Source organism: Plodia interpunctella, chromosome 2 (assembly GCF_027563975.2).
Source record: "Plodia interpunctella isolate USDA-ARS_2022_Savannah chromosome 2, ilPloInte3.2, whole genome shotgun sequence".
Taxonomy (NCBI): domain Eukaryota; kingdom Metazoa; phylum Arthropoda; class Insecta; order Lepidoptera; family Pyralidae; genus Plodia; species Plodia interpunctella.
The window spans coordinates 8,738,995-8,752,166 of NC_071295.1; the positions used below are offsets into that span (position 1 = coordinate 8,738,995).

Sequence of the window (13,172 nt, forward strand, 5' to 3'; positions counted from 1 at the left end):
AAATTACCCATTTGTTTGTTTGTATTTTAGATACAAAGTTAACAATTATAATCTTGCAGTAAGTCAAGGATTTTTTTACATTACAAAACATGATTACAGTGGATACACTTACGGTAAAAGTTGTTATTCAGAGTCTCTCGGCATAAGTACAGTACTATAACACTTACTATGTTAAGTAATTTACATTGGGCATGGACCGAGCAAATAAACACTAAGAAGATATACTGTTTTATCCCTAAGCAGAGTGCCAATATTTACTAAATGGTTGGTCTGATCTGAAAAACAGTATGGTGCGGTACTACATGCATGCGCATAAAAAAATAAACTTTAAATAATCAAAAACTTGTATGGAAACTTAGCATATATACAGTAAAGAACCCACTTCCTGTGTATATGCTGAGTATTCCTTAACAGATGCTTCTAGGAGATACTTAGTATAACAACATTTTTTGCTTCTTATTACCTTCAATTGGTTTCCAATGTAAATAATAGATAGGTTATCTTTCATTTAAGGTATCAACCATCATGATGTGATAACAAACATAGGAGTTATTGAAGATTTTCGTACCAAAACTTTAACCGCGTTTTTCTCTAAGTCATCTAGAGCCTTCTTACTGCAATTATCATATTGACGGCAGTACTATATCCATAGAAAATACGTAGTACTTATAAAAAAAGTATTAGATAAATATGTAATAGGCAAACATCAAATTCCTCAATTGCACATGTTATATGACCTAATAACATTTCTGTATAAGAAAAAAATTTTGGCCAAAATTTGCCACCCCCTAATATCTGCCGCCCTAGGCTCCGGCCTACTGAGCCTACTGGTAAATCCGTCGCTGGATAGTAGAGTAGCCCATCAATACAGTAATCATCATCTTCCTACCTTATTCCATTAATCTGGGGTCGGCGCAATATGTCTGTTGTTTCCACAATTCCCCTCATCAAGACATCGGAAGGAATTGCCGAAGGTAGTAACTATAATGCTACACACTATCGAACTCAAGTAGATGCCGACACGAACGGCTATTGAACATTGCGTAGTTTTTATAAGCGTCTTTTATTTACCCCAATTAAAAACCAGCAATGTATGCAGAATCCGCCAAATCTCTTCGCGATAGTCGATAGTGTACGGTACGGTAGTGTACGGTACATATGGTTTGCCAAAAAATAAATAAACTTTCGGCAATAAATTGTACCACAGTGTTATGGCTTCTACACAATATCGGGAACACGGACAGATGGCAACGTGAATGAAACTACATTACGAACATTTTTTTCTGCAAGGAAAAATCAGCAATGTAAATTCAAACCGCCGAAGTTCGGCGAATTTATGTGTCGAAAGTGCATAAAACATTTGACTTGTGGTCCGCACTCTAGATAAGCCAGCTCCCTAAATAAAAGAAGTCAGCTCCATACCAATATGCTATTTTTTTCAACTTAACATGATGTGTCTTTGATAATTTAAATGTACCTAAGTCTTTTACAAAACGGAACAGTTTTTTGTACAGAAGCTTTAAATTGTTGTCAGAGAGATCTTATTGCATTGAATGTGTGACAAAAAAAACATGTCCGCGCCGAGTCGCCGAGCCAAACCGTTTAAGAGTTCCCACATCTGGAACCGTTCCTGGATCATGCTTATCATAATAAAGCATTGTCATCCAAAGTAACAGCGCGTACAAAAAAACGGAGTTGCAAAATTCCACCCAAATAGACATAAAAACATGCATAGTATGCCTACAAGTGAAATTACAAGTTAAAAGCTTATACCTAATAGAATGATTTAAATTTATCAACATCCTGGTACTAGAAGTAGGAATTATTGTCAGACTAAAAAACATTGTTTTGGCTTCTATGGACCCTAAATAGGTAGTCCTCTCCTATTTTTATTTCGTAAATATCTCCCATGTACAAAGTCCAGTTACAGTTTTATTATATATTCGTTATATACATATAATCGGCACCCCCTCGCATTAAGTCCAGGTATGTATACAGGGGTGGCTTACGTTCTCTCGTCACCCGTCAAATTCCGTGTACAAAACAAATTGCTGCCTCATATTTTCATTAAGTAACTCATGTTACGTTATGATGTTTCGTTTTTTTTTTACAAATTGTGGAAAATGAATAGGTACATATTGGTTAGATAGTCGAGAATATAATCATTAAGTTTGCGAAATACATAAATATTATTTTATTATTTATTTGTAGGCTTATAGTCATTAAAGAAAATAGTGCGTAGTAGTAGAGTGTAACGTAGGAATAGCAATAATCCTACTAATATTATACAAGCGAAAGCTTGTGAGGATGTATATGTGTATGTGTATTTGTTAATCTTTCACGCAAAATTTACTTTACGGATTGTTATGAAATTTGGCACACAGGTAGAAAATAGCCTGGAATAAAACATAGTTTTTTTTACCTGAAAATCCCACGGGAGCGAAACCCCGGGGCGTAGCTAGTACGGTTGTATATAAGTCACAATAAAGTATGAATAAAAGAAATCTAACACAAACCTTACAAGAAAAGAAAAAGTGTAAAAGAGAACTCTGGGCTCCGATGCTTAACGGCACCTCTGCATCTTGCTGTACCTAACCTACTACGTATCGAATACTCTAATGAGTTTTGAGATAATAGGTAACGTAATGGATGGAACTAATTGATGTGAATAAATTATAAGACGATCGTCCACCAAGTGCGACATTGGTATAAGTGTAATGTAAACTTAGGTAAACTACCTATATACCTATTTGACTAAAGCCGAAATCATATAAAGCTCCTTTTTAGGTAGGAAGGTATATAGTCATGTATTATCTCTCAATATCGTGAGTACCCCGGTTTCTTCCCCAGCCGCTGAGCATCGGAACCCAGGGTCGGCTTTTCACCACTTCTCCACTACGCGCGGTCGCCTTGTCACACCATTGGCGGTAGATAATTTAATGTTTATTTATTTTACGCTTTTTTTCATCCTATTATCACACGCGTCTACGCAGCCGGCTACAACACAATCACTTAACCCTAACGTACATATCATAAAACAAAGTTCTCTGCCGCGTCTGTCTGTCCGCGATAAATTCAAAAACTACAGCACGGATTTTCTTGCGATTTTCACCAATAGATAGTGTGATCCTTGAGGAATGTTTATGTGGGTGTATAATTTGTTATGTTTCTACCCGATCGAAGCTGGGATGGGCCACTAGTTCAGTTAATGTGAACCGGCTAATTGTCCATATGAAGCGTGCTAAGGGAAGCAATTTAAAAAAACTTTTCTAGATTCCTTAAAACGAGATCTAGCCTAACCTTCGCTTTAATAATAATAGATTCCACACAGACGAAGTCTTCTTTTCATTTTTTTCATTCATTTCATTTTTTATTGGTTTTTATTTTTACTTTCACCGGCAAAATAAAGGAAAAATAAAAATCAATAACAAATATGCGCTCAATCGATTTGAGATATAGCAACATTACGCCAAAGCCAAAAGACTTGTTATCACAGGTGGTAAAGAATCCTTGGGTCGTTCTGACGTAAAAAAAAAACAACTGTCAAAAAAGTTGAATGAATCTGTAACTTTGCGTGGATTATTTTTTTGTTACTGCATCGCAGCGCAATTTACTGCATTTTCTCCATTTATTCACACGATTTTACGTTTGTTTACTGTGCAAATAAACTTCCGTATAATCTATAATAAGAAAAGTTCTTTGTGATTGTGTGGTTCAATTTTATTTACTCTACAGGCGAGCTGCGAGAGCTCGGCGACACTCTTGAATTAATGATTTGAATCACAATGAAAGCGCATTTAAAATAACTTGAAGCAGCTGAGGTGTGAATAATAGCGTTTGATTACTGTGCTAGTGCGTTGTTTGTCGTATAGAGATGGCGGACAGTGGTACGTTTGTCGCAAAACCGGCGCGAGGTTGGCTACATCCAGACTCTGTGCTCGCCAGCGATGGTATCACTTACGCAGTCAGGGTATGTATGTCCTCTAGCCTTGAAATTGTCAAAACATTCCTAGACCATATTTCGCTACGGAAAATGCACTGTCACTCAGATACATTCCACAAGAGCTTGTATTGTTGGATCAAATTACAAATAGTAACTATGAGAATTAATAATAACATAGACACAATAAATTTATTTTTGATTTTCAATGTTGTATATACCCTGTAGTATTACTATACTACAAAAAATACAACTTAGCATAATAGCTACTGCTATTATGCTAAGTTGTATTTTTTAATAACTACTAAACACTACAATTCCATCCTTTTCCTTACATATTATGAAACAAAGTCTTCTACCGCGCCTGTCTGTTCACGATAAACTCAAAAACTACTTCATGAATTTTCATATGGTTTTCACCAGTAGATAGTGTGATTCCTGAGGAAGGATTAGATGTATAATATATTATATATTTTTACCCAAGTGAAGTCAGGACGGACCGCTAGTATTATACAAAAAGCTGGGTATATTAAGCGCTCTAGCTTCTCTATTGTGGAGATTCAAGGATCCTTTATTAGCGTAATGTGAGATTCTTGAAATAAGATTCCTTTTGTATGAGGCTATCCAAAAGCAAATGTTTGAAGTTCTTTGCTTAACTGTTTTGGAATATAAGTTAATTTTAGCAATTAGTATGTTTCATGTAAGGAACATCTGTTTTTAAAATATTGTTACCTCCACAGTACATTGGATGCATGGAGGTATTAACTTCGATGAAGAAGCTGGACTTTGAAACCAGATCACAAGTAGCAAAGTGAGTATATACTTATGCCACTATCATGAGCAAGAGGAACACATCTAACAATTTTATCAAAATAAAAATCCTGGAATATCACCTTATTTCGTCTAACAATGAATATTTAAAAAACTGAATTTGGAAAAACTTATTTGTTGCACCTTTGCACCTTAGCACAGCAGTATGAGTCACACGATATTTAACATTAATCACATGTCATCCAAAAATGCATCAAGCTCCTGATAAGGTTCTCCAAATTGCATTTGTTTGAAAAGGCTTATGGGTGATAAAGTGATATTAGCAATGCACACAGTCTGTCATGAAAATGAAGAAAACTTATTTTTATGAACTAAATTTTTTTGCCATTGCAATACCAAATAGGATGGTCAAAATTGGTTGATTGGTTGGACCCAGAGTTGCCAGCCGACAGGAGACAGCGCACTCATTTATTTTGTTCACTTTCTTGACTGCCTGTAGCTTAAATTCATATTCTTAGGATATAGTCGGATACAGGCATAATAATATGTATTACAAGCTTATTCTCAAAAAATTGCAATTTCTCGAGCATTATTTTTCTGTGAATAAGAAATTTCATTTGTGTAAAGAAAAAGGAAAAATATTTACAAAAGGCTGATTGTTCATTGAATAAAGTCCTATCTATTTAATCAGGTTTTAAATGAAACAAAAAATATTCAATAAGATTTTTGAATATATTTTTTTATTTAGTAAAATACAGTAAGCACAATATATGCAATACTGTAATCCATGTTATTCTCCAACATGTCCTCATATCTTCTAGTTCTAAAAAAATAAATTAAGAATGAAAATAAATTGTATTGCATATTTTTAACCAATTCATAAGGGATAAGAGATTATCAGTATTTTAATCTCAACAGTGCCATTATTGATTGTGTTGTTGAAACTTGTAAGGATGCATGACTAAGAATTTAAAAAGGAAATGTCCAGTTGCATGACTCACATAAGCCAAGATGAGAACAACATAACAGAAACATGTTTATTGAACTAGTGACCACAACAATATTGTAATTGGTGTTATATTTCCTAAACTAGTTCCATCAGGTGGGCTGCATGCCTGTTTGCTTGCTTGGTAGTATTAAAACAAACAAGGCTTCATGTCCTACTGCTTCATATTTCTATTGTAAATTTGAAAGAAATTTTTTGGAGAAATTTTTCTTTATTCTTTTCTAAACTAAACTCCATGTCTTATATTATTTAATATTTCTATTTCTAAATGTAGGATTTTTTCTAATCTCCATATTAACTGCAGAACCTTTTCTTTCTTTTTTTCAGAGAATGCATAGCTCGGGTATGCGCAGCGGCAGGTCTCCGGTCGGCGGACAAGAAGCGCCGCGTGTGCCAGGCTGCGGCGCGCGCTCTAGCGGCCCGCCCCCGCATGTCTCACTCTGGGGAAAACGTCGCTCTAACCGTATCCTCCAGAGCTATCACCTTGGCAGCCCTAGAGGGCGGCGACACAGTGGCACGACACGAAATGCCTAGAGTCTCATTCGCTTCGGGCGGTGATGCAGATTCATTAGACTTCGTCGCGTACGTGGCGAAGTCCGCACCACCCACAGAATGGAGAGCGTGTTATGTTCTGGAATGTGGGGGAAGATTAGCTCAAGATGTCATCGCTACCATTGGACAGGCCTTTGAATTGAGGTTCAAGGAGTTCTTAACGAAACCTTCACTGTAAGTATTTTTTGAATTGATTAACAATATAGTAATATTTTCCTGTAATGTGCTGTACTTTATCATAAATATCATTTCACTTGTCATCTATTCTGGCAAATTATGATTCATTGAAATAAGATTAATTTATAACATAATAAATTAAAATTAATAGAAGAAATTTCATTCTCTAATATAAGAAGGATATTTATAAATTTATTGTTTGGTTGTCTTGCTGGAATCCCAATATTTCCTCAGTAATATTTATAAACATTTGTTTGTTATGTCTACTTAACCAGTCTTCAAATTTTGCATACTTGTCAAATTAGAAGACTATGGAGAAAGACTCTTGCGAAATTCACGCGAGTGAAGCCACGGCCACGAATTTGACTACAAAATTGTATTTTTAATAAACAAAATCATCAAGTTCATAATTACTTGTACAATGTGAATTTTATCGTTTTTCATAAATGGTGTCATTCCACTCAACTCAAATAACTACAACAGTGGTATGGGTTGATATGTCAAAGAACCAAATTATACGCGCAAGTTAGTATCTTTTAAGATATGACAGATATGCAGGGCCAGTGCCATACACAAAAAAATAAGAAAAACATTTTATTTTAGAATATTTTATTGCAGTTCCCGCTGGCATCAAACACGAAAAAAAAAAAAGAGTAATTCTTTATTTAATTTTCCCAGACTGAATGTAAACGGATCCCGCAGCGGCTGCGCGGAGACGGCGCTGGACGACCGAGAGTACTACAACGACATGCCGGACAAGATGCCGCCCGACCCCGCCGCCGCCCCGCCCCGCCACCCGCCGCCGCCCCCGCTCGCGTCTCTAGCACCCATATCGTCGTATGTATATACTTATTTTATATCGAACTAGCGTTGAAAAATTTTTCACATGTCTTGGATAGGGCTAACTGGACAATCACATCAGGCAATTTTTTTCTCTACCACCTAGTTACATTTTAGATAGATTGATGTAACTAGTTGACCATTTTTATTCCAAGTAGTCCAACAGTATTTAGAAATTCTCATTTAATATGAACATTCAAATTTCGTTTTTTACCTGCTTATACTATATATATAAAGAGCTTCTGAATAATTTCATGTTTCTACATTCGGATTTTCATCTCTGCATTGAATGGGATTTCAATTAAGGATAAAATTTAATCAGTATAAATTTTGATGTATAAAACAGTATGGGTTGTTTATGTAAGAACAATGTAGATTATTTAGATTGACGCCTCAACATTTGCTTTATAAAGGAACTAAAGCAATTTTTGAGGATAAAATCATATGTCCCCTGCATTCCCCTGACTGACTATTGAAATATTATGTAAATAAATAAATATGTTTTATACGTGCAGTTGCGAGGAAAGCGTGCGGCATTACGTGAACCAAACCCCGCCGCCGCGCACGCCACCAACTGCAATGTTACCAAACCATCACACCGACATCTTTGACATGCGTAAGTTTAAATATTTGTTATGACGGCTAATACTTTATTGTGAAACAGTTCTTTATTGCATTTCAGCTGAGATGTCCAAAAACCGCGTACAAAGTGATTAAATTTTCAAGACTCAGCTTTGATTCTATGACGGACCTCCTGCCTGACTGTCAACCCTCTTTTTTTATGGGGCAGCAAGAGATCTAATCATTTTGGCTATAGATCATTTGATCACGTTCTCTGAATATTAGACTGGTATAAAAAGCTGCCAAGCTTTTGCAGAGCCGTTCACAGCGACGCCGGTGATGTCATCAGCAGCGTCCTCGTCGTCCACGGGCTCGGCGTCATCGCCGCCGGAGAGTGAGCCGCTGTCGGCCAAGGCTCAGGCGGCGTGGCTCGCGCGGGAGCCCTGGTTCCACGGGCCCATCTCCCGGACCACTGCCGAGAAGGTAACTAGAAAGTCTATATGGCTGGACCTGGTGATAGTGACGTCATCACAGTCCTCGTCCTCCACGAGCTGTTGAGCCATGGTTCCGCGGGCCCGTCTCCCAGACTGGCAACTCCCACTGTGGAGAAGGTTGGACAGTTTGTGCGAACATACATATCCTTACCTATTATAAAACAAAGTATAAACTCGAATAAACTCAGAAACTACTGAACGGATTTTCAAGCGGTTTTCACCAATAGATTGTGAGGTTCCTGAGGAAGGTTTAGATGTATAATTTATTATATTTTTACCCGGACCGCTAGTTATAAATAATCTATTTAAACTGTAGTGTAGCCCGCAGCGTTATTGAAAAGCATTTGTTTATAATGCACTAATCGTAACTGTGTGTCCCGGCAGCTGGTGGTGGAGGACGGCCAGTTCCTGGTGCGCGAGAGCGCGGCGTGCCCGGGGCAGTTCGTGCTGACGGGCGCCCGCCGCGGCGCGCACAAGCATCTGCTGCTCGTCGACCCCAGCGGCGTGGTGAGTGTCCACGGCTACACTCACATACATCTAGATAGCGGTCGGGCCACTACGCCCCGGACGTCGTGTGGCCAGCTCCGGAGATAAAAATTAACCATCGCGCTGTAATTATTATCGCGAATTATATTCCACACTCGTACCGTACAGTCTGTCCAGAAAGTGAAGAAAACGAATTTTTGACACAATGCATTTTTTTCCCATTGCAATACCAAATATAATGATCAAGATTGGTTTATAAAAACCCAGTGTTGCCAGCCAACAGGAGATAGCGCCCTCATTTTATTTTTTCACTCTCTGGACAGACTGTACTTACTTACATGCGAATTATTACCGCGGGTACGAATACTCTATTAAGATTCAATTTGTTACAGAATTGTGAAAAAAAACTGCGCGGTTTTAGATTTAAACAAAATTGTATATATTTTTTATCCACACGATTTATGAAATTCCTCTACCCGCAGGTGCGAACCAAAGACCGCGTGTTCGAGAGCGTGCCACACCTGATAAAGTACCACTGCACTAACGAGCTGCCCATCGTCTCTGCGGACTCCGCCCTCCTCCTCCGTAGCCCCGTGCTGCGCACCGCCCCCTGAGCCCCACCTCCTCCGTAGCCCCGTGCTGCGCACCGCCCCCTGAGCCCAACCTCCTCCGCAGCCCCGTGCTGCGTACCGCCCCGTGAGCCCCACCTCCCCCTCCTCCTCAGCCCCGTGCTGCGCACCGCCCCCTGAGCCCCACCTCCTCCGCAGCCCCGTGCTGCGCACCGCTCCCTGAGCCCCACCTCCCCCTCCGCAACACCGTGCTGCCCATCGCCCACTGAGCTCTGCCTCCCCCTCCTTCTGCAGCCCTGTACTGCGCACCGCCCCCTGAGCCCCACCTCCCCCTCCTCCGCAGCCCCGTGCTGCCCATCGTCCACTGAGCCCCACATTCCCCTCCTCCTCCGCAGCCGAGCCCCGCTTCCCCTCCTCCTCCGCAACCCCGTGCAGCCCGCCCCGCCGCCGGTTGGTTAAAAAGGTTTAAAGTTGAACATGTTAGAAGCAAACACATTGTATAATTTAATCGCCGCACCGTTGTATTTGTTACATCAACAAAGTGATAAATATAATAAATTTAATTTCCAACATGTACATACAAATAACAGACAGTTTTAGACGATAATATTTTAAGTGGATTAAAACAAAAATATTACTTCGAATTGCGAATCGAAATCTTACCATTGTTTAGGCAAATGTAGTAAGTGATTGTTCTAAAATACTGTAATTTTAAACATCTTAAAAGCTTGCAGCTGGTTTAATGTTAAAATATTCCATAGCTCTTACCAAAAAAAGGTATGAAAGCCAGCTCGTCTAGTAACTGCACCAAATAATAAAGCATCTCTGCACTATCGCATATCCACTACACGCAAGAGCCATGCTACGTTGTTTTATATATGGGACCTAAAACAACGCAGTTGCCACCTGCTGCGTCGTCGCAATAGAGCACGACTGAGCAATGGTGCACACAAAGAGAATCACGAAAGAATAGAAGCCAAAAGATTGCGTTGTCTGCCTTAATATTTACCAATTTGATCGTTTGTTTCGTAAACTCTCGTACCACGCGCGTAACAAATACAATTTTAAGTAAATTCGTATATCTAACACGGTTTGTAAAATTCACTGTTTAGTAAGTATAGTAGTATAGTATGATATATGAAAAACAAAATGACAAGATGAAATCCAAAAACTGCTTCTCCGTATACTAAAATATATACTCTATATTTCACTCACTGATAGGTTAAGGAAATATAAAAAACAAATGTTACCGCACATTTTACTACTAATTCTGTCCAAATCTGTCTTGTATTTCATAATCGCATTTATCACATTCCACTTTACTATTTTTCTATTTCTCTTTTATTGGGCTTATTCTGAAGCGAATTGAAAAAAATACCAAAGCAATGGATTGTATTTTAATGAATTTATGATGATTGTATGATGTATGAATTTTGATCTAATGTGGGTTCCCGCTGTAAGATAAATAAAGTAAATATCAAATAATACTTAGAAAGAGGCTTCTAAGCGTATATCTTGAATGTCGTCAATATTTACTTTATATTCTCTTCTGATGGGGTTTGCAGCGGTCTCCCGATTTATTATATGACGATGAAGTGTTTAAGATTTAATTTCACGTCAGCACTTTAGTTTGAAGACTGTTGCTACGATAGACGGGTTAGGAAAAAGAGAGATGGGCAAAGGGTGGTCAGATTGATGATTGAAGATTACTAATTTCATAGCAATCAGACATAATTACAAAAAAATATCGTGAAAAAATCATGATTAATTAATCTGACTCCTGTAGTAGTCGTGATTATTTTTCACTAGCGGTTTGGTTGGGTGGTCGTAATGTACTAGTATATCCTTGTGTTTTTCGCTTACGGGATGGACGGGTTGGTTTGAATGGTTTTTTACTCCACTTTTAACTGCATAGCCTTTGTCGCTTGGTGCTTTATAACGATAATGACGTGATTATTGACCACCCAATCTAATGGGACTAGGACACATGTGAAAAAGAATCAAAAAAAATAATCATGGACTTAATTATAATGTAATCCGATTACAATGAATCGGAGTATTACATGTAATCATGATTGCTTTTAATCTGACCATTAATCAGATTTCAATGTAAGTGATAATGCCCAACTTTCGGATTGGGCACCTCGCGCACTACACGAACAAGACTATATTCAATCATTTAAATCTAATTTTAATGCGATTATATTGTACATAGTTTTGTCGCAATAAGTGGACTGTGAACTTGACGTTCATGTGGTTTCCTTATAATCAGGTTGCTGCCTTTGGCTAGAATGGTGTTCGTTTAGGCGTGAGGTGCCTTAGGAATAAAATAATATTAACGTTATAATGTTATAATATCTAACGAAGCTGTGCAATGGAGAAGCCAAACTTATTGAGTAACGTCTTATTTTTATACTTATTGTAAAACATCTATTTTGCTATACTCATCTGTTTATGAATCCCATTCCTGATTCCATGATTTTATTATTGCTCTCTTTAGTAATAACGAGAAGTATGTTGATTATACAACGTAATAACTAATAGGTGCTATAAAGGCTTACTTAAATATTTTAATGTGAATGTAGTGTAGGTAATTATTATATTGTACATACGTCATCACAATGATGGTAATTATACCCAAATCTTATTTAAGACTGTTTTGGAATAGTTAATTTCCAAATCTGTATTGCAAGTTGCAACAGCATCGACTCATTAAACTACAGCACTGTAGTTGATAACGTTATATTGTGTCATTTTGTAATGCTTTAATTCTTCTTTATTAAGTATGTCTATGTTATTTTCATATAACTTCGTATATATTTTAGAAAAAAGAAGGAATTTGATATATAAATAAGAATATTATAAGGATAATTGTAGTTTTTGACATTTTGTGGAGCATACATTTGTGCACGAATACCTTAGAATTATAATTATGGTGTTATAAGGACGAGGCAAGGGATTATTGTTGCGAAAAAACAAATAAACACCCAAAGACATTCCCACGATGACTACCTCTCCTGATGGATGTGCAAATTTTCAGTAAAGAAATTTATTTTACATATTTTTGACAGATTCTATTCGTAATTATTAGATCGATAATTTTAGACAATCATATATATTCATCGATCTCGTATCTCTTACCTTCAAATGTCATCGCTGTTCGTTTGACACGCCACAACGCTGTTTTATATTCAGAATTCAAATAAAAAAAACTAATTTATTGAGATCTTTAAATTTGTGGTCTGAAGGTCTTGTTTATTTTACTTTTGCGAGTGAATAGATGATAATTACAACCTGTAATAAATGCGAAAGACTCTGATTTTAATAAAATTTTGAATAGATAATGATAAGACTTCAACCATAGGCTACCACGGGGCGAAGCTGCGGTAATAAGTACAGATTTCAATGTGATAACGCCCAACTTTCGGATTGGGCACCTCGCGCACTATACGTACAAGAAATAATCATTTTAACCGAATTTTATTGCTGTAGTAATTTGAATAAATCAAATTAAAACGAATGTGCGTTTCAATGGGAATAATTATGAAAGATTTCATACCTAGTTTATTTTATGAGAAAATCCCTTGTTCTCGCCCAGCGCAAGTTAACGTTGAAATGATCTTGATATAGTTTATATACAATATGTTAATCTACTTTATGTAAAATTACGTGTATCGAAATGAAAATATTAATGTGATTTTATAATAAAATATTTTGAACATATTTAGTTTTTTACTTCTCATAAGGGGAATCACAAACAGTCACAAACCAGGTCA

The 13,172-nt window shown here is 37.4% G+C and overlaps 1 protein-coding gene across 1 annotated transcript; it reads left to right on the forward strand.

Moving 5' to 3' along the window:
• The first annotated feature begins 3,551 nt into the window (after positions 1-3,551).
• On the forward strand, positions 3,552-13,119 carry Shc (SHC-adaptor protein). Its single transcript, XM_053753097.1, has 8 exons — positions 3,552-3,970; positions 4,681-4,751; positions 6,045-6,443; positions 7,125-7,283; positions 7,802-7,902; positions 8,164-8,330; positions 8,726-8,848; positions 9,310-13,119. The coding sequence occupies exons 1-8, from the start codon at positions 3,875-3,877 to the stop codon at positions 9,439-9,441; spliced, it is 1,248 nt and encodes a 415-aa protein (XP_053609072.1). The 5' UTR covers positions 3,552-3,874; the 3' UTR covers positions 9,442-13,119.
• Positions 13,120-13,172: the final 53 nt, after the last annotated feature.

What these genes read in the sequence shown, in the direction of transcription:
- Shc (XM_053753097.1), top strand. Translation starts at nt 3,875, where the DNA reads ATGGCGGACAGTGGTACGTTTGTCGCAAAACCGGCGCGAGGTTGGCTA. An exon ending in GTATCACTTACGCAGTCAGG is followed by an intron (nt 3,971 to 4,680) that starts GTATGTATGTCC and finishes TTACCTCCACAG; the next exon opens with TACATTGGATGCATGGAGGT. An exon ending in CACCGACATCTTTGACATGC is followed by an intron (nt 7,903 to 8,163) that starts GTAAGTTTAAAT and finishes AAGCTTTTGCAG; the next exon opens with AGCCGTTCACAGCGACGCCG.